The sequence below is a fragment of the Colossoma macropomum genome, unplaced genomic scaffold (genome assembly GCF_904425465.1).
Source record: "Colossoma macropomum unplaced genomic scaffold, Colossoma_macropomum, whole genome shotgun sequence".
Taxonomy (NCBI): domain Eukaryota; kingdom Metazoa; phylum Chordata; class Actinopteri; order Characiformes; family Serrasalmidae; genus Colossoma; species Colossoma macropomum.
Genome location: NW_023494799.1, coordinates 38,179,658 through 38,202,090, shown reverse-complemented (window position 1 = coordinate 38,202,090; position 22,433 = coordinate 38,179,658). Strand labels below are relative to the sequence as shown.

General features: G+C 43.1%; 1 protein-coding gene across 1 annotated transcript; it reads left to right on the top strand.

The window, feature by feature from the left end:
- The first annotated feature begins 950 nt into the window (after window positions 1-950).
- On the top strand, window positions 951-20,705 carry crispld2 (cysteine-rich secretory protein LCCL domain containing 2). Its single transcript, XM_036586575.1, has 15 exons — window positions 951-1,127; window positions 3,913-4,241; window positions 7,654-7,772; window positions 10,415-10,547; window positions 13,872-13,987; window positions 14,369-14,469; window positions 14,704-14,868; window positions 14,978-15,038; window positions 15,124-15,190; window positions 15,277-15,407; window positions 15,530-15,573; window positions 15,680-15,752; window positions 15,901-15,976; window positions 17,608-17,738; window positions 18,786-20,705. The coding sequence occupies exons 2-15, from the start codon at window positions 3,993-3,995 to the stop codon at window positions 18,835-18,837; spliced, it is 1,518 nt and encodes a 505-aa protein (XP_036442468.1). The 5' UTR covers window positions 951-1,127; window positions 3,913-3,992; the 3' UTR covers window positions 18,838-20,705.
- The last annotated feature ends 1,728 nt before the right edge of the window (window positions 20,706-22,433 follow it).

Sequence of the window (22,433 nt, the reverse complement as noted above, 5' to 3'; positions counted from 1 at the left end):
CAAAAATAATACTGTGATTAGTTTTTAATAAGATGTGGCCTCAAATTAATGTATTGAGGCCACATATTAATATATATTTAGTCCATGATTTACGTTTCTCATAATTTGTGGTCTCAATATAGTAATGTGTGCCCAAGCCTTAATCACCATGCCACTTTAAGCACTTAATATTTTATCCTTAATATCCTTAAAGGCACAGTAACAAAGTTTAAGTTTTTAATAAGATGTGGCCTCAAATTAATGTATTGAGGCCACAAATTAATATATATTTTGACCACGATTTACGTTTCTCGTGCCCAAGCCTTATTAAAAATTAATGACTTTAGGCATTTAATATTTTTTGTTACTGTGCCTTTAAGGCTCATGTATGTAATTAACCTTTTCTGATTGGCTCAAAGGGTCAATTATATATGAAAAGCACACAAACACTGAAAGCCTGAATGGCAGGAGTTTAACTGCTGTAGGCTGAACAGGTGGGATTATGCAAATAAGTTGGTTGTCGTAACAAAAACTACTAATTTAAAACTTTATTCTGCTTAGTTTCCATATGTGGGCTGAAAAGTGAACTGTACGTTTTTAAATGTTCAAAATGTTTACATACAGTGTCCTGTAGTAGACCTAGACTATAGTGTCTGTCCCCATTGACCATAAACGTTCCTGTTATAACCCTGTAGAGGTTTTTGTGGTATTACTACTGTCTCTCTTATCTGTTTCAAAGCCATCATCATCAATCAGTTATTGACAGGAGAATGTCTTGTGTTATATCACAGCAGTAAATGTACTGAGCTGCTTTCGTAAGTTGAAAAAATATCCCGGAGATGCGTCTGACGATGATTTACATTCTTTGCGTAGTCGTCTTGACGAGTTTCGTCAGAGCTTGCTCTCTCGCTCTCTCTCTCCCTCCCCTTCCCCCATCCCACCCCACTCCTTCCTTCACCGGGGTCTCCTTCTATAAAAGGAGCTGAACTCTCTCCACACACTCACTCACAATCAGAAACTCTGCAGCTGCCAGCGAGCACAGCTCCTCAGACTTGTTTGACTGAAAAAGGGGAAAACTGAGCCGGGAGCGACTGCTGAGCTTCGACCTGCAGACCCTGTGGAGTTACTGAGGAACAGAATCGAGCCTGGTAAATTCACGTGTTCACGCTTTGCTCTCTGCATGATGCTGACCTCTGTCACTGATTCTGAGAGACCAATCACAGCTGGAGTTTAACTGTAACTGTGTGCGTGTTATCATTGATTTTTCCACCGTTTATTTCCAGATTAAAGCTTCATGTTTTTCCAGCTTCTCTTCTGCTGTCTGGTTACAGTTACACTGAGCAGCTCGTGTGAATGGTAGGGCCAGGTGATGCCGGTACGATGGGTATAGCAGAGCGCACGGGGGCACATGGTCAGCACAGCTTTCTTAGCCAAGTTCACTTTAGAGAGGGGGTGGGGGGGTCTGGGGAGAAGGGTGGGCGCTGCTGCACTCCTTCTCAGGCTGTGTGGTTCTGCGTGTAACGAAGCTCTCAGGTATGTTAATGTCAGCAGTCGCACCGCGCTGGTGCAGCACATACAGGAGCAATTAGCACATTTAGACCATTTTTACTGCTAACAGTCACAGAAGGAGCTCTGTGGGATCCGTAGGGTGGAAGTGCTGATGCTGACAAGAACCTACACTCTTAAAAATAAAGGTTCTTTAATGGTTCTTGGCTTGTCTGACTGGTACAGAGCATTTACAATATGTGGAGGTTCTTCAAACTCTAACAAGGCACCTTTACGGAACCTCTATATTATATTGAGGTTCTTGAAAATTTAAAGAGGCACCTTTTCAGACCCTCTATGTTATGTGGAGGTTCTTGAAACTTCAACAAGACACGTTTACAGAACCTCTATATTATATTGAGGTTCTTGAAAATTTAAAGAGGCACCTTTACAGAACCCCTGCATTATATGTAGGTTCTTGAAACTTTACAGAACAACTATATTGTATGGAGGTTCTTGAAACTTTAAAAAAGGCACCTTTACAGAACCTCTATGTTTTATTGAGGTTCTTGAAAATGTAAAGAGGCACCTTTACAGAACCTCTACATCATATGGAGGTTCTTGAAACTTCAACAAGGTACCTTTACAGAAACTCTACATTTTATGAAGACTATTAAAACTGTATTAAAAAGGTTCTTCGCACTCGTTTCATTTACAAATCTTTAGGGAACCACAATAGGTTCTTCTATGGCTCCACAGAGCCTTTTGGGTACCTTTATTTTTAGGAGTGTAGCTGTCCTGTAGGGAGGCCAGGGCGTGTGGTCAGGCTTTGTGAGCACGTGTGGACAGTTTACCTGGCTGGCCTTTTCCTGTTCAGTCTGTCAGGGCAGTATAAATTCAGGGGAGGGAAGGGCTCACGTTTGTGTGTGTGTGTGTGTGTGTGTGAGAGGGAGGGGGCTACAGAGGAAGGGGTGTGGTGGCCTGGCTTCACAGAGAACTGTAGCTGGAGCAGTGACAGTGTGTTGACAGAACCTGGGTGTCAGACCTCAGACCAGTGGAGAGAGAGAGAGAGAGAGAGAGAGAGAGGTGGGGGAAGCAGTGCGGCTCCATCGTGTCTCTCTCTCCTCTCCTCTGAGCTCAGGGCTGCGTGCTGATTTAGGCGAAGCTGGTGTTTGACTCCTCAGAGCCAGCAGGCGGTGGCTGTTGCTGGCACACAGGCAGCAGTTCCAGGACCAGGTAGTGCCTATTAGGCGAGTGACACCTCTGCTTCAGATTCTCCCCTAAAAAGACTCATTCATCTCTCCGTGTCTCTCTCTCTTACACACACACTCTCTCTCTCTCTCTCTCTTTCCTTCCCTCCATCTTTCTTTGTCACTCTCTCCCTTTTTCTCTCACTCTTCTTTCTTCTCTCTCTCTCTCTCTCAGTCTCTCCTTTTCTCTTTCTTTCTGACCCTTTCACTTGCTTTCCCATTCCTCTTCCTTGTCTCTCTCTCTCGCTCTGTTTTCTCTGTCTGTCTTTCTTTCTCTCCCTTATTCTCACTCGATCACTCCTGGTTTCTCTCTCTCTCTCTCTCTCTCTCTCTCTCTCTCTCGCCCCGTTCTCTCAGTAGTCCTGGGACAGGAATCTGTCTGGCTGTGCTAATGAGGCTGGACTGGCCTGCTGCTTTAACCCTCACCCAGCACCTCATTGTCACAACAGAGAATTAATGAGTTTCCCCAGGAAATCTCTCCGCTGAGATGAAACGGATGCCCAGAGGGGTCGCCATTTCTGCCGCTCCATCGGTGGAGGCACACTAATCAAGAGAGGTTGTTTTAGCGGCCTGTTACATAATCAATATTTGCAGCGAGATCACAATGGCGTATTGTTATGAAGGGCCCTGCCATAACAACTGCAGCATTATCAATGAGATGAAAGGGGCTTTGGGCTGATTCGAGTAAGCTGGGGGGAAATCAGATGTGATTTAGCGCCAGCAGTGTGATGGACGGGGCTCCGGTTGGCACACAGTGGCGCTCTCTCGTTTGATGTGGACTAATGCGGGTGATTTAATTGCCTCACCAGTGGGTGTTGCAGCAGAGGGGAAGTGCTTTGTTGTGAAAGGCAAATGTCATCATGGCAAGACCCTGTAATTCTCTTCAGAGTGATGGATTGCCTGCAGGGACTTTTTATGAACAGTGCAACTTTGTGGAGAGCCAAAAATGTCTGAATGAAGTGAATAAACAACAAATGATCACTGATTATTAGGATAGTATTATTATTATTATATAATATTAGTCTAATATCAGTGTTGTATAGTATTACTGGTTGCTTGTTTATGCTTGATTGCAACAAAAGTGAAGCGTACAGTGCAAATCCTTCTTAGTAACATTATTATGCTCTTTGGAAAGTGCATTAAATAGATACCGGTTTGTAGAGGTGACTGTTTTAATGAGTCCATACTCTCTCTTCAGACTTGCGTCCAGCTTGACACTCTGCTGCTGCCCTCACCTACGGCCACAGACCACCTCAAGCCTCTTAACCAGTTGCTGCCATGTCCAGACTGCTTCCCATCGCCCTGCTGATGCTGGCCACCCAACAGGCCGCCTCCCTCTTCCTGCCCGACTCACCAGAGCTGAGGCGACTGCTAAGCCGCTATGAAGATGAGCTCGAGCCCAACAACACAGCCTCGGCCTCGCGTGTCCGCAGGGCCATCCAGTGGTCAGACCGAGAGGAGATCCTCGTTCTCCACAACAAGCTGAGAGGAGGTGTCTACCCCACCGCCTCTAACATGGAGTACATGGTAAGTACATTATGTTTTTAGTGGCTCAGTAAGCTCAAAGATTTGATTATGTGGTTTCTGACACTGTGACATGCTGTTATTTATAAAGAATGGCTGCTACCATTTTTAGCCATTCAGTGTCTATTTTTATAGATAACTGTACGTCATACAGTGTCAGAAACCACAAAACCACAGATGGGCCCAAACATTTATTACACGCTTCTATAACCTAAGAATAGATCAGCCTATTGCATTGAAGTCCCTGTAGATACTGAATAATAATTAGTATGTGATAAGTCTGGGACTTTAAGGGGTTAAAGGGCCTGTATCATATATTTTCCAGTAGTTCATTCTTTTCTTTAAGGTCTATTTATGATGTTTGTGTGGTTATATGTGCTAAAACAGTCCAAATTTATTTTCATATGATCATTTTTCAACCTCTCTTTATTCTCCGAGATTAAACAGCCTATTTTTGTTACTTTGACTTTAAGACAGATACATGTAAACACAACAGAGCTGTCCTGAATAGAGCCTCATTAAGGAAACAGTCTGGGCTGAAATACTCTTTATGACTTCAGTGTGAGTGGGTGGAGCTAAACTGCTTTAGACTAAATAGGCAGGTGTATGACATCACAAAAACAATTCATTTTAAATAAGCAGTTTTTGCAGTTCAGTGTCTGTATATACACACTTTGGAGTTTTGAAACTTTATCAATGTTTATATACTTTATTAAACATTTATTTAAATCGGACCAACAGCTTGAAGTGTAATGATTTAGGCCTGCGATCTATGCAGTGCTGACCTGGCAGGTAATTCCGTCCATTATTAGCCTGGTAGCTCCAGCGCACACCGTCTTGCCTGATCGACTACATTTGGGCTAATGGGAGGGAGGATTCAGGGAGCAAATCTGCACATGAAAAGGCAAATACAGCATGAGGTGGATTATGTCCAGCAGCGAAGCTGGTGTAGCTTTGACGCCAGCCACTCATGCAGACTATTCTAAACAGCAGTGCTGAATTATAAACAGAGCCAGTACAGTTTGATGCTGTTTGTGCTCTGCGTCACACTGCTGATGCAGTCACCTCTTCACTGGGGCTGGAAGGCTCTCAGGAGAGTCTGTCAGGTGCTTGAGTTTGACCCAAACGTGAGGAACAGTGTTGATTTTATGAGTGTGATCTTCGTAGGAAAAGATGAACTCATGAAGGGAGGCTGCCAGTGTGGCGGTGCGCGGCCTGCTTTACTGTGGAGATAATTACCCGGAGTCTGAGCTGCACGCTGAGAGAGCCAGACAGAAAGAGAGAGAGCCCTGCCAGGGTAGAACTGAGGGCACTGCAGACACAGCAGAAGAGGTTTACGGTAACACTTTACTGGGTGCTGTTCGTAAGGCAACATGACACCTACATAAGCTTTTCATGACAGCTGACATAACCCTACATAACTGTTTATAAATGCTTGTTCCAATAAGCGTCATTTGCTATTAAGGTTACATTGGCCAATTTTGATCAAAGTCAGCTAAAGTAGCCTTTATGACAGATGACGCCTGTTGTAATAAGCACTTATAAACAGTTATGTAGGGTTATGTCAGTTGTAATGACAACCTTATGTACGTATCATGCAGCCTTATGCACAGCACCCTACAGTAAAGTGTTACCAGGTTTACTTACCTTAAATGCTGCTTTGTCTTTGCTTTTTGTTCGGTAACAGGTGTTCATTGCAGGTGCAACAGTTTCGGTACAGTACCGAGAAATCGAAAAGAATTAAGAAGCTTCTCTCACTTCCTATCTTTCGTGGAAACCACTGAAAGAACGTCAGTCAATTCATTCTGGAATGAAACTTTCAGAAACTGGAACAGTAGCTCAGTTACAGTGAAGGCTTATTTCCACACTCTATATTTTGCACATATTATAATTGTGCATTTGTCACATGTTAATGTTGATATTTCAGTTTTGGGGAGTTGAAATTGAGACATGCTGTGACAGTTCAGGTTTTTGAATAGCTTACAGCTTTATGCTATGATGCTGTCTGTGTAGTATATAATTAGAGCTCTGAATCAAAAATCATATTGAACTTATGTGTAGCATTGCACTCCTAATGTTTATTACAGTGATAATCTGGCAAAAAAATCCTAGTGCACAATTTGGCCTTACCCTAAATATAAATGATCAGCCAAAACATATTTGGTGTCTGAAGTTTACTTCTCCAGTTCTGCACTGGAGCTATGAGTGTAATATAAAGTCATCCCAAAAGATTCCTTCATTTTTAACTACATTAGCTTCGCAGCTCAAGTGCAAAACTGCGCTTTTGAGGTAAGTGGAATGAACGTGATTTTCTCCGAACCGTTCCTCTCAAATCTCACGCTGTGGTTTGTTTACATTATTTCATGCAAACATTTATATCCTTGAAGCCAGCAGAGAAACCCCAAGAGCCAGGAGAGCTGTTCTTACCCCTTCATAATATACAAAGCTTTTGGTTTCACTGTTTGTAAATAATGATGGAGTAAACGGAACAGATCAGAGTTTCAAAACATGCTTCGCTATTGGCCTTTGCATCTGCGTGTGAACGCTACTGAGGGAAGAACCAAGCCTCCACCAGTTTTAGAGTAAATAAAGTGACGGACCACCACTTTGTTGTATTAAAAGAACAGCGTGTACAATTAAGGCAAAAACTAGAGAAGATAAATCAGAGAAATGGTGTTGTTCACAAAGAGAAAAGCTATCAGGGCTGATGTAGAATAAGAAAGAAGAAATTTGAAGGCCGTGTTCTCCATGGAGAGTGGCTGAAAGAACACAGTGTTAAATGGAGTGTTTGGTAGCAGAGGAGGGAGAATTTTAGTTCATGTGGGCTCCTCGGTCCAGCAGGTTTGGAGCCGTCCCCCACAGGCACAGTCCCGTGCCAGGTCTCAGTGAATAAGGCAGCGGTTTCAGTACGCCGCGCACAGGCTGGAGCCGCCAACACCTCCACACAGTGGACACTGCACAGAACAGGGGTTATAGAGTGTGGGTGTACGTTCAACACCATGTTGGAAATTTACTGAGCGCACTGAGGAGGCACAGGGAACTCTTCGGCAGTGCGGGTGTATGAATGGAAGAGGTGGAAAACGCCCTCCCTTCCTCCTCAGGCGGAGAAATAAGCCAGAGAAATGTGTTTCATTTATCCCTGATTGCATAGGATTTACAGTGGAGAGGAGCCAGGCTCTGATGTCTGTTTTGGTGTAAACACTATATTTTTATTCTATTGGGCGTCAGTCCCATCCAAATTATGATGGCAGCTTTAACTGGGCAGCAGACCTTCTTGAATGGTCAAGCGTGCGTAGTATTTGGCGCCCTGTAGGTGCATATTGTTTGCATATTTGCATAAAAGCTGAGCTGTGCTGGCAGTGGGACTGTACTACAGAGATGTTTCAGCTGTGTGTGTTTATTTGTGTGTTTGCAGGTATGGGATGATGAACTGGAGCGTTCAGCCACACACTGGGCCGAACAGTGTCAGTGGGAGCACGGGCCGCAGGACCTGCTCATGTCCATTGGCCAGAACCTTGCAGTGCACTGGGGCAGGTATGGAAACACACACACACACACACACACACACGCTCACACTTAAATGGTGATATTAATGAATTTGTGAACACCTCCTTTGACTCATGTTATACTTTAGCTGAGTAACGCTCCTCAAACTGACCCTCACTTTTACCTCAGTAACAAAAGATCTTTTGGCTCTTTAATTTTTGCTGCATTTTTGGTAAGAACAGCTTGTTTGTCTTGTTTGTATTTGCCAGATGTTCTCACATCTCCACTGCAGATCAAAAGTTTGGAATCCCTTGTCATGTTAATAGTCTTTGTTAATGTAAATACAGTAATAACATTACTATATATAATAATATAACATTACTAAATGTTCTTCTGCATGTTGCCTGCAATTACCCACTTCGACCAGGGAGGTCTCCAAATCCCCAAAGCTTACTCAGTGCAGCTTTAGTTATTCATTCTTGATATTGTCCATACATATACACTGTAAAGCTTTGTTCATCATTTTTTCCCAATTTAGAATTACTGTCTTTTCTTCTAGCATCCTATGAATTATTTGAAACGTGAAGTTAAACAGGACAAATATCAAAATGTATTGGCAACCATTTTTAAAAATGTATGTCACATTTATTGTTTCATATAACTGAAAACATTGATTTCAAACTTCTGAGAGGTGTACAAAAGTCAGGTTTTCCTATCATGAGGACATGTGGTCCTTACAAAGGGTGGAATACGAATGCTCACACATCCACAGTGCCTATTCCTCTGGAATCTGAAATAATGAACTGCAGAAGGAGTGTGTCCTGTTTTTCTAATACTCTGGATCAGCACATAACACTAAAGATACATTTCCTGTATTATTATGAGAAGTATTTTAGGTATAAAGCGCAAAGGCCTTGAATTTTTCTCTGTTTGCACAGGCTTAGCTTACAGCCTTACATCTGTTCTCTAAGTAAAAACAGCAGTAGGCATTTCAGCAGCGTGTTCACACACAATGTACATTGTGGAACGTGTTCTGTGTGTGGCAGGGAGCACCTTCTGCAGTCTCTTTTTTCTCTCTCTGCTTCTCTATTTCTCTCTTCCTCTCTCGCCGTTCTCTCCCAGCTTGGAGCAGGTGCCTTCCAGGAGCGCTCTCATTCCCATAACCTTTCTCTCTCTTGTGATGGCAGCGACGAGTGCTTTTCCCCCCTGTCTCAGGACTTCTCAGTGCCGTATAAAGCAATGTTTATAGTAAGCAGGCATAACTGATTGGTCAGGGGGATGAGGGGTATTTACACTGGAGAAATAATCTGGGCTGAGAACAGTGCGTCTGTGTGGTGCGTCAATAGGCTACTCTTCAGATAAGTGCTGACTAGGGGTGCACAATATGGACAGAATACTAAAATTGCGGTTATACTGCTACATATTGCAATTGCATTACACATTGTAATATATACTATCTGGCCAAAAGTATAGGGACTCCTGACCATCACACGTATACAAGCTTGTCGAACAGCCCATTCCAAATTTATGCAAATGTGGAGCTGAGCCTCCCCTTGCAGCTATAACAGCCTCCACTCTTTTGAGAAGGCTTTCCACAAGATTTTGGAGTGAGTCTGTAGGAATTTGTGCCTGTTCAGTCAAAAGAGCATTTGTGATGCTGGCCAAGTAGGCCTGGCTCGCAGCTGACGTTTCAATTCACCCAAAAGGTCTTTACTAGGGTTGAGGTTGTGGCTCTCTTTGCAGGGCACTGGAGTTTCATCACAACAAGCTTGTCAAACCACTGTCTTTAGGTACCTTGCTTGTGCACAGGGACCCGGTCAAGCTGGAACAGGAGCTGGTCTTCCCCAAACTGTTGTCCCAAAGCGTATAATTGTCCTAAATTACTTTGTGTGCTATAGTATTAACACTATTCTTCTCTGGAACTGAGGGACTGAGCCCAAATCCCGACTGTTATCCCTCCTCCACTAAACTTTACTGTTGGCACTGTGCATTCCTGTAGGTAGCATTTTCCTGGCATCCACCAAACCTAGATTTGTCCATCACTTTGCCAGATAGTGAAGCGTGATTCCTCACTCCAGAGAACACGTTTCCAGTGGTGCTCTACACCACTCCAGCCGACACTGGCACTGTGCATAGTGATCCTCCAACATACAGTTCTTGTGCTGATATTGCTTCAAGAGGCAGTTTGGAACTCTGTAGTGAGTGACGCTTAAGCACTAGGCAGCCCCGCTCTGTGAGTCAGCTGTGTGACTTAGCTGTTTTTGCCTTTAGATGCTTACATTTCCATTTTTCATAATGGCACTTACAGTTGACTGGGGAAGATCTAGCAAAGCAGAAATTTCTTGAACTAATTTGTAGCAAAACATCTGTGTGACCCATTTTATTGTCAGTATTTGTCTATGAAATTTGCATGGCTATGTGCTTGACCTGCGTTATTTTGACCAAAATAATTTACTTTTATTAGAGTACATGAGTGCCTTGATTCATCGAAGCACCCTCAGAAACTTTGGTCTGCAACTGTCAACTTGCTTACAGCACACATTAAAAAACATTGAGGGCTTATTTGTATTTTGCAGCCTTCTGCAATATCAGGACTGTTCGAGACTGATATTCAGACTCTTAATGACCGGTCAGATTGTTGCATTCAGGGCCATTAGTGCTCTTGACTGATCCTGTGTCAACTCCGATAGGTACCGTTCTCCTGCGTACCATGTCCAGGCCTGGTACGACGAGGTGAAGGACTACACCTACCCTTACCCCCACGAGTGCAACCCCTGGTGCCCCGAACGCTGCTCTGGACCCATGTGCACGCACTACACCCAGGTGAGCAATTGTGAAACAGCTTCTTTAACAAATAAAGAACCAAGAGGAACTAATGTTTTGATAGTGACCTTATGGTATTTGTGTGTCAGTAACAGTAGGACCCAACCAAAATGAAAGTTCTGTGGCTGATAGAGATGCAGATTTTAGAGTTAAAAATTCTGAAAACTGATCATATGACCAATAATAACCAAAAATGTAATGTGTGTGTGTTTATACAGGCCTACTATACAAACTGTCAGCATTATCGGCCCAGTCAGGCTTCTATTACTAGCCTTATTGCTCAATTCTGATTTTGTTTTTGCTCCCTTGATTGTTTCCTGCTGTGAAAGTACCCACATGCACTTAATTTTATTAAAATCAATAATATCACATGCCTGACCCACATATTCACATGTGACACTGGAGGATGACGGCAGTCATGTGAATATTGCACAGTGAAGAGTAATGTGAAAATAAACACATGAATTCTGATCTGACAGTTCTCATTAGTTGCATTTCTTAAATCTAATTTGAAAAGATCTCAGTTGAGCCTTTGGCTCTAAAAAGATCTGTAATTTAGGCAAAACAAAAATCAGGACATTCAAGCCTGTAATTTCAACGCAGGCTACACCTGCGTGGGGCTCTCCCCGTGGTCATTTTAACAGGCAGCATGCGTGACCTACGCACGTGTAGAGGTAGGTATTCCGGCCCTTTTCCTAAAAACAACATGTGCACTGCAGGCCTGACCTCTGGTGCTCATTAGAGGGAGAAAGAAAAGAGCAAAGAAGGATGGCACAAAAATAGGTCTGGCCCTGTGAATGGAAGGTGTCCTACATGTTTTTATATCTTTGTGGAAAAATGAGGAAAAACTTATTATGGGAAAAACCCTTTTAATCCTAAGCTTCTCCCAGTAACTACTGCGACTTATTTGGTCATGACTATGAAACTAATGGGGCTACATGTCGTCATTATCGGAACAATACCTTATATCCCAATTTTTTTATTTTTCCTCTTCTTTTTTCTTTAACTTTTTTACATTTTATCAGGAATGGACTGATAGAAAAGCTCCAGAATTACTGTTCTGACAGTGATTATAGAGGCCCTTAATGTTAAATCTTCCTAGTTAGGGATGCAAATTTTGGCAAATTTTTGACTAATAATCGACATTCGCCTATTGATCAGCCATCTCAATAACAATTATGAAGCTATATGAAATTCTTGATATACACATGCTTATGAGTGCACACATCAACTGAATTCTTTATTAATGCAAAGAGATATTAAAAAGTGTTCTTTGACTGTGAAGCATAAAAGCATGTATATGAAGTAAACATTTCATTTCATATACTTCTTCCAAAACATATGGAAATTTGTGATTGTAGGAATACAAAGAGGACAGAGAGACAGATAGAGAGAGAAAGAGAGAGAGAGAGTGAGCTCTGGAGTTTTGTCCTCTTAGACTTTACTTAGCAGCTGGGATGGGTTTGTGAAAACACTCTCCCTCTGAAAGCAGGTCACTAGCATCTGGAAGCGGTTCCCAGACTGCTGGACCATTTTCTTTTTTGACCTGGATTCCTTTGAAGATGCGAAGGAGACGAGGCAGCTGTGCCAAGTCACCATGCACTGATTCCCCTGCCCCTCTGCCCTCTTCTTGTCTCTCTCCAGTGCGTCTGGTGGGGGGTAGCATGTTTACAGGGGCTACAGTTCTGCCCTGCTATCTTCTCAGTGGCAGGTCTTTCCACAAGGATCAAACTGGCTCTTAACCTCAGTGCAGGGACGCGTGGAGGGAGAGGCGCTTGGGCCAGTAGTTTTGCTGAATAACTATCCCGTGGCCGACATTGCTGCGGCCTCTTCCTGGCCCCAGTACAGGAAGTGCATTCCTCAGAGAGAGAGAGAACGGCTTTTTTAGCCCCTGCTCTGAGGGACTGCATGCAAACCCGCTGTGCAGTTTAACTGCATATGACAGAGAAAGCCCTGAGTAAGCACTTCCCATTCATTTACTGGTCAGACGGTCATGGCTTGTGCAGTATTGGTGCACTTGTTGAACCCTGGTGTGCTTGTTTTAACCAGGAAAGGCCCCAGCCTCAGCTTTAAGTCGATGGACTTCACGCCAGCATTGCTTTATTTGTATGGAGAGTAAGGACGATCGTACAAGTTCACAGGAAACTGACACTGGTCACACTTGAGCTGCAGCTCCTTCCGCTCTGAATGAAAGGGGCAGTTTCTCCTTTTAGCCCCCATGGGCCCATCAATCTGGCCATGCTGGCCCAGCTAGGGGAGTAGCTACTTCCTGCTGCAGGAGCAGGGCCAACCCGAGATATAGGCAGAGATGAAAATACAAAGAGGTCAGTGGGCCTGAGCTCTTTCCTCAGTGTGTACTTTCAGTTCTAGAGCACTAGACCATGGTTCACTGCCAGGATTCTGGCTCAGGTGACCAAAGTTTTGGTGCTCTGCTTCAGAGATGGGCTTTGAGTCAGCAAATCAAACCCACCTGAGTCGCATGCTGACTGACTCGAAACTTGATTCAGAATTGGCTCACAACTTGACTCTAGACTGAAGAAATTTTGAGCCATTTTTGTGAAGAGCTACACCGTCCTCTTGCTGCTCAAAGCAGTGCAGTGTTCATTGTGGATTCAGATAACAAGGATTTTTATTATGCAATCAATGTGGCGCTTCAAGCAACATGCAAAACATGAATTTTATAGAATACCCAAAAAGAACACCCACAAAACCGTTAAATCATAGTTTAGTTAGTACGCTAGCTAATCTTTTTGTTTTTAGTAAGTTACAGACAACTTCTAAACAGTAATGAGTTGAGATCTGAGATTCAAACTACTTGTGAACATCTCTGCTCTGGTATTTTAGGACTGACTTTTGGTGACTCAGCAACTTTTTACATGCTGACCCCCTTTTTAGTAGTTCAAATACAAGAATGAGTGAGAATTAATACTTCATTCATATCAAACTGAAAAATAAGCTTAATATATTCTAAGGTAAACACTAACACAACAGCCTAACTAACTATGGACAGTCTAAACAGAATCTTTAAAGAACTGAACTGCATTTTTTTTTATGGAAGCAAAGCCGTCATTGATGTCCTCATAAGATATTTTTCTACCAACATCATGATTGGCATAAACTAAAAAAAAAAATGCTTACTTTAGGGGACGCTGTCGGCTCAGGGACCCTAAGCAACTGCTTATACCACATATAGCAAGCGAGTTTCAGGAAGCCAGGAAACAGCTGAGCAATGTCAGGAAGCTGTCTGAGTGACAGCACAATGCTCTCATGTGTCATGGTTTTATATAGGCCATTGCAGTGATGGACGTGTCTGCTCTTTTGCAGTTGGTGTGGGCCACCACCAGTCGTGTGGGTTGTGCTGTACACATATGCCCACGCATGAACGTGTGGGGAGAGATCTGGGAGAATGCCGTCTACCTCGTGTGCAACTACTCACCAAAGTAAGATCTCTACACATCTCTGTTTCCTGACAATTAAATTTATCCACTCCTTATCATACTACGGTATCTTATCCTGGTCTATATGAAATGATTTGATTTGAAGGTGAGAGACTCTGTGCTTAAAGACTTTTGGACTGTAAGAACGTTCCGTCTGTTCCTTCTGCTGAAAAATAGAGGAATTATTAGAAAGAATAACATGCAAGCCGGTTATTGCCAGACTATCCTAATGATTTAATTTCAGGCGGGAATAGGGGGCAGAATCTTCCGGAGAGCTTGGAGGGTTTGTGATAATGTGCAAAGAGCATTAAAGCAGTGTAGTCAAGCCTGCAGGTTGTATAATTACTCTCAAACTGCTGCTGACCCTTTTGGGATCTCCACCAGGGGAAACTGGATCGGAGAGGCTCCTTACCAGCATGGACGCCCATGTTCGCAGTGCCCCCCCAGCTATGGAGGAGGATGCAGAGACAACCTTTGCTACAAGGGTAAGCATTTATCTGCAAGATGACTATGACTCATGATCCAGCACGCTCTAAAGACTGTGTTTAGCCACAGCATGTCAGTGACTAATGAGTAGTGAAGTGATGTTTGATATTGTCCTCATAAAACCTCATATCACTCAAAAGTCTCTATTTGCATTAGAACATGGCATTTGTACATAAGTTTTCCTATCACAGTGAAGATATAAAGCTCATTGCATGGTTCTGAATTGCTTTCAGGAGACCCTGAACGTCCCGAGACTCCAGATATGAATGAGGTGGAGAAGGCCCAGGTGCCACTGCAGCCTCGGACCACCGCATCCAAGCCTGTGCCCAAGCCTAAACCCAAGCCTGCTGCTCCCAAGAAGCCCTCATCACCCAAGGCCACTCGTACCAATTTCCTTGGTAAGTGTTGCTAATGTGCATAGAGCTAGCTTAGGCTGCATTACACAGTGTCCATACTTTTTATTTTCCCATGTAAACATATGTTAACTTAGCATTATTTCCCCTACAGCTCAAAATATCAAGTGTGAGACCAAAATGAGGGATAAGTGCAAAGGAGCAACCTGCAGCAGGTCAGTAATGACTAATTTAACATTCAGGATTTACGTTAAGTTTTGCATAGATCTCTTACTGAAAGCATGTCTCATGTTTGTTCAGATACAACTGCCCAGCCAACTGCCTGTACAGCAAAGCGAAGGTGTGGGGCACATTGTACTTCGATGTGGTAAGTCAGTTTTTAGCCTATTGATGTCTGTCGATGCTTTTAGAAGTGTTTCTCAGTCTAAACATCCATTTTCCTGGTTCATACAGCAATCCAGTATTTGTCGTGCTGCAATCCACTACGGGGCCATCGACAACAATGGTGGTCTGGTGGATATCGTAAGGAAAGACAGCTTTCCCTTTTTTGTTAGATCAACAAAGAATGGCGTCGAGTCTTTAAGGTATGCAGTGTTTCTGCTCATTACCTTTTATGGTCACGGAGTAGCTCACTAATACAGCACTGTAGCTTATGAATCTGCTCTATGTAAAGACTTAATTTGCTTTCCTAATTTCCCTTTCACAGTAAATATAAACCTGGCAATGCATTTTCTGTGATGAAAGTGGAGAGTAAGTAGATCGATTTTTCTCATAAATTAAATGCAAATGTATATTTTTTAATATGTTTGTATTCTGGAGGTAAAAATTTAACAGATTTTTCTCTTTTTCTTCATAGTAAAGTCAGTGGACTGTTACTCCACTGTTGCTGAGCTTTGCCCATTCACAGACTCTTTCTCCTACTGCCCAAGGTACAGTGCCTCACTACTGTTGTCCCACATGTACAAGAGCCCAGTCTTATACATTCTTTCCCATGATAATTTATGTGATAAGTTATCTCAGAAGAGTTTAGAGATCTTTTTGTAAACTAACTTTACATTTCATTTTTGTCCTATTCAGGGTCTACTGCCCGGCTAACTGCAAGAATGAGCCTTCATACTGGGCTCCAGTGTTTGGCACCAACATTTACGCTGATGTAAGTAGCTCCTCTTTGACTTTATACAGCCAAACACTTAAAGTGAGCATGCAGTTTTTGCGGTAGGGGTCCATTGGTAGTGTGGACCCAGAGAGAATGTAACATAGAAGAGGTGGTGAGCTTCTGTGTGGCCAGCAGAACTCTCCTTGAGCTAGGACTGACCACAGAGCTACAGCTGAGGAGGTATTGCTGACTGAGCCAGCTCTGGAGCAGCCTTGATCTGAACTGGGGAGTCTGGAGCTGGGGCAGTGCCATACACTCCGAGTTTCCCTCCCTGAGTCACTGGCTTATGCAGTAATCCCTTCCAGAAGTACCGTGTGAGCCTTTTTTCTCACATTAGATTAAAAGCTTAAAAGTCCCACCTTAATCACATCGATTGCTCCTGTGTCATTATAATCATTTCTGTCATCTATAAGTTACTTGTAAAGCTATCAAAACAGTGGTCATTAATTAGTTCACTCTAATAGGACTGCACGTCTTCTCATATGTAGCCCATCTCAACCCTGAAAACCTTTTGCCTCTGACATATTTGTCCTCATTGTGTGTGAGTGCTGAAGCACTAGATGGCTAATGTTTGTGTGAGCCCATGACCCTGGAATGAAAGCTTGCATTTGCTGTGGGTGAACTTGGCTGAACTCGCTGCCTTTTGGCCTATCCATCGCATTCCAGTGTAAAAGCCCTGTGCCCTTCCAACTGGCCACAGATCAGAGCTGTCTCTCCAGGGACTCAAACAAAAGCTAATTAACTCTGGTAACTCGCTGGCCTGAACCTAGTACGTAATGAAGCTGACCTTTATGGAAAAGTACTGTCCTTAATGCATCAGCAATGAGATGATGGTATCGATATAGCATAAACACTCAGACGTGGTGGATGTGTCACACTCCAACTCTTAAGGGGGCCACCACTCTAGCAGCCCTGCACTGTCTCTGAGCAGGGAATGCAAGAGTTCTGGTCTGGCTTGAACAGAGATGAATGAGCCCTACTTCAGTTTACAGATAAGGCGTGTGAGTGGTCAGGCTCTGGAGCCAGACTACCAGATTGACCCAGAGCTTGTCCTGCTATAAACTGCGTCATTACCCTGCATGACCCTTGCAGTGATGTCATCTGTCTGGGTTACCCTGAACTAGAGGTCCAGACCTCCAGTTTCTAGTCCTGTACTTTGTAATCACTGGAGGTTAATTGAACGGATGGATAGGCCACCTTGTGTTTGCCCGTCATTACAAAATCCTGGACTGGAAACCAGATTCAAGATCCAGATTTAAAGACCTCTGCCATAGACTGAGGTCATATATTTGCCTCTTGAGCAGTGGTTCCTCCTAACAAAGTGCTGGTTAATTAACTGATCAATTGAATCTGGAAAATCCCAAATTATGCAGAGCAGTGATAGTCTGTTCCTAGACCAAGTTCATTCACTGTCTTTTTTGACCATTACAAACACATAGGACATGTTATGTTGAGGTCTTTGTGATTCAGTGCTGTGTCCACGTAGTATGAATATATAAAACCACTGGCATGAAGGTCAGTGGAACATCAGCTAGTGTAATGGAACTGCTGATGACTATGGCACTAAAAGAGGTTAGAAGAGAGAGCATGGTCACTGAAAGAAACCCCTTTTGTGTCCCTGTGCACAGAGCTCCAGTATCTGCCGGGCAGCTATCCACGCTGGAGTGATCAAAGCCACCGGAGGCTATGTAGACGTCTTGGCTCTGGATAAGAGGAAGAGCTACGCTGGCAGTCTGAAGAATGGCATTCAGTCTGAGAGGTACTTGCCCCTTTTCTGTTCTCTCCTCTCCTCTCCTTTCCTCTCCTGTCCTCTCCTCTGCTTCTCCTCTCCTCGTCCAGTAATACAGTCCAGTTGTTAGATGCCTGGGCCGGGCAGCTCCAAGGGCCAAGTGTGCCTGTGGCACGTTAGTGGTCTCAGAGTAATGGTGTGGTTTTCTCTGTGTGCACGGACCACACATGGACTCTTTGCTTACTCTAGCCCTGCACTTCAATGGTGTGTGCAAAGTGCTGTGTGGGCAAAATCGGCTCCAACCCAGTGAAATCCGACACTGCACCCCAACATCCTCTCCCGCCTTGACCAGATCGATCTGCCATTCAGTGAGGAGAGCTTGGCCAACCAGGCTGTAGGCACAGCTCAGTAAAGCGAGCCAAGTGCAGCCTGGATGGCTTTTCCCCGCGTCGGCCCGTGTCAGGCTGTTGACATGATGCAATCCTTGGGAAACGAGGGGCAACCGCTCGTGTGAACTATGCCTTATTAACAAGAAAATAATCACACGCTCTCCAGTTACCAGCGGGTGGAAAGCCGTCGGGGGCTGACTCAGTGGTTCCCTGGCACAGATAATTGTGGCTGATCTGAAGCCAAAGGCCTCCATTCTCTCGCACTGTTCTCCAGCATGGCGCAGCCTGAAGGCCACTCCACTAATGAATTAATAACAAAGCTATAAGGCCAAGTACAATAGTCAATAGTAGTGCTTGGAAAAAGGTCAAATTACTCTGAACAGCACCACAACACCAGTAACAATGAGCCTGTGTTAATCACGTTTCCACATCCATTCCTTCTATGATTAGTCTATGAAATGGAGGAGGTAAAAGTTGATTACATGGCATTGACTTCAACAGGCCAGCACATAGTGAGTAAAATCAACACTGGGCAAACATTCATTAGAACAAACCAAACAAAATATTCATCACTTATTGTATTTCCCCAAATCTCATCGCATCTCATAGATTGTGTTTGCTTTCATTACAAATCTAAGTAGTCTTCTGTTACTGAGACTTTATGATGCTTTTCTCTTCCCTTCTCCAGCAAAACCCAGGCAGAGGGAGGCGCCTTCCGTGTCTTCACCGTCCGAGAGTGAGCTCACATGCGCAGGGCTTACCGTGGACTGCTCCAGGGGCACACAGGGTCCCCATCCAATCTGGAAGGACAGAACGTGTCAATCTATTTAGTACCTTGGCCACCTCTTCCAACATTTTATCTCAGTCTGAGAGGGAGTGGAACCACACCTAACAGCTGGACCTTCTCCTCAGCCAACGAACGTCTCCTTCTTACTGTCAGCTGGTTAAACAAGGGAGGCTTCAGTGCCTTCCTGTTTATGCGTTTTCTTAATGCCACCCACAGTATATAGAAATATGGATTGTGGCAACAAAGGACAATATAACAGCAGTGCTGTTTTTTTTTTTACTTTTACACATGATTTCCAATTAAGTCCAAGTATTTTTTGTAATATCTTTTTTCATTTTTAAGTACCAGAAATCTTTGATCTCATACACCGGAATGTATATTGGTTACACTGTATTTAATCATTTTGTACAGATCTTTTTATTCAGTGATTTTGTCTGATTTCGTTAGCCGTTTCTTTTGTTTCACGTTCCAGTTTGGCTTCAAGTCGTTTCTACGTTTTTATGACCCTGCTGTGTTTATGTAGTGGAGGGTGGCATGCGGTGGTGGTCCGTGTCTGGGCAAATGTATATTACGTGGGCTTTGTTCTTGTGGGCAGAGAAGCCTTCAGAAGATAGACAGATGCTCTGCGTAGGAACGAGAAAGGAGGGTGGTGGGGGGAAAGGCTTCTGTCCAATGTAAAGAGACCTTTCCTGTAGAATGCTTCTGAGCCTTCCAGTATCAATAATGTGCTGGAGTTTCAGGGAAGGTGCAAAAACATTGAAGCGGCTTTTAGTCCTAAACGAAGTCAGAGGCACTGAGTGCACGTAGAAGCAGGACCTTCACAATGATTGCATGGCTGCTTTCATAGTCCAGACACTTGCTGGACAACTTACTGTTTCCTTTTTTTTCCGATTCTAATATGGAATCTAATACTGGATCTATGAGATGGGCCCACCTGAGACATTTGAATGTCCACTACAATATAAACTTTTCTCATTTGGTAACGTGGCCCAGAGGCACACTTGACTGCCAAGAGCACTTTCGTCAGTTTAGCTTAGCTTTGAGTTCTTGCATTTGGGAATGATTTGGAAAATACACAGATCCTGTAGAACATGGATCTGTATAAACCACTCTTCCACAGCAGTGTAATAAAAAGATACTTAACACAAAGGCATGCAGGGAAAGGGACGCTGGCTATCTCGAGTCTTCCTTTTCATATGATGTATTTCTTAGCGAGATTATGTTACAGTCATAACCAAGGATTTGGCGTCTATGTCAGCGTAGCTTTCTATCCCTCCTTAAAGCTGTACAACAGTGCAGTTTAACTACCACTTACAAAGCCTTCCATCTAGCTACTTTTTACTCTCTCTCTCTCTTTCTCTCTCTCTCTCTCTCTCTCTCTCTCACTGTCTCTCTCTTCATGGGCTACCTCAGTCTCGCTGCAGCATTAGGTTAAAGTACATGGGATGTTTAGGGAAATCATAACTGTCTGTACAGCTTTTCCAAATGTTTTGTGTAAATATTTTGATTTATTATTTCATTCTGAAATAGTTGTGCATATAACGGTATGTTTTTATGAAGGTGTATGTTTTTTGTGTCCTTTTTACTGTATAAATTCTCTATTATTAAAATGTTTTACGCGTACCGTATGAAAAAAAATGAAAAGCTGCAAATGTATATTTCTCTTCACAAAAGCTGCAGCAGTGCCTTAGACATGATTTACACAAAGGGCTCCGAGGTTTGTCGCACCCCAGTCATTTGACTTGGCATAAAACGCAGGCGGTGAAGGTTGTTTTTGCACAAAATTGAAAATAAAGTTTACGATATTACCATGGTTGATTGCGATGTTTTGTCTTGGTTTGCATTACTTTGGTTCATTACAAAACCATAACAGTTCCAATGGATTGCATGAAGTTTGGGGATTAGATGCCATGTGACCTGGGAGGCCATTTTAGACCACCCAAACAAAGCTGGCTAGCTAACTTTGGATGCTTAGCATAAGCCACAGTACATCACATTCCCTTGTTGAGTCCATAGGGTGCCATGAGAACAGAGCATATTAAAATACAAGGCAGAAGAAATGGCTCATACTGGTCTAGTTCACTGTCCTACTTACCAAGGCTGTGAAAGGCCTCTTGCCACAGATTGAATGGAAAGACATCTGAGTGAAGTAAGGTAAGGATTTTGGTATGACTGGGATGTGGGATCAAATAAACAAAAGGAAATATGAGATCTTGTGCTCCATTGAGAAAGCTCCACGTTTCCATGCATCTGCTATTTAGGACAATGTGACGTTAGCTTAGCTGAATTGATATTTTATTTAGGTTGGCATTTAGTGTGGATTTAATTGAACCAGCAGGTCCACAAATGAAAGACGTTCATATAGGCACATAAAAACTAAACCCTCCCTCTCTGCATGCCTACTGTAATGGATAAACTGAGTATTACAGTGTTGCCTGGTAGACTATCTTGTGCTGAGAAATGGCTCTGTAGTTTATGATGATTAAGCTAAAAAGATTTAAATCAGTCCCTGAAAGTTCTAAAGATTGTTTTACACGTGCAGTTTGGTCTTGGTGAGCTTCAGTTCTCATCCTCTTCAGGTGTCTAATACTGGAAACAAAAGGTCTTTAACCTGAAGAAACATGTAGCTCCAGCACTTAGGTTTGACCGCAGGGCTGTGTTTATTGAACTGTTTGTGGCTGGGGAGTTTATGGAGAGCTTTAATGCTTCAAAGCTATGAGACACTCTGTTTCGGTCCCGTGAGTAGGAGCAGTGTAGGCCCTGGGAGCTTATCCCTGCTGTAATGAAGCATTTGTGTCGTGAGTTAAGTCTGATTCAGCCTATGCAGAGAGGTGAAGACTACCATTGGTATCTGGTGCTGACCTGCAGTGACTCCACTATTCTACATCCTTTAGAGATCAGAGAAAATGTGCAGCTAAAAAAAGGTGCTTCAACCAACTTCGGGTAATTTGTGTAAAAAGCAAGAGCCTATTAGGAAAAAAGGCACAACAGCCCATCACATAACAATATCACAGACGTTTATATAGCTAAAACCATGATGTTTCAGCCAACATGAAAGGTCGTCAGATGTACAAAACATAAAAGGACATAGCTTAAAAGCTGACATTGACTGAAAACAGGGCCCATACCCTACATTTTTATTGTTTATTTTTCCCCTTGAGGCCCACTTATAGCACTTATAACTTTTTTGTAGTTTTATGTACCAAAACAGTTCAATTCATTTTATATGCACAACAATTATTATTATTATTATTAATAAAATTAAAATTATTCCCCAAAATTAAAAAGCTACTTCTGTTGTTGTGCCTTTCTGACTAAGATATATCAGATAATTTAGCTCCGTTCTAATGGGCTGCATCGTTCAAAAAGCGGTTTAGACTGAAACCCTTCTTTTAACTTCTGAATAAATGGGCTGGGCCAAACTGCTTTGGTTGAACAGGTGGATCTATGTCAGTGTGACCTCCGTGCATATTCATGGCGTTTTTGCGTCTATATTCCATGTATGGGTTGTATGGACTGAGGATTAAACAGTAAGTTGTGTAGCTTTAA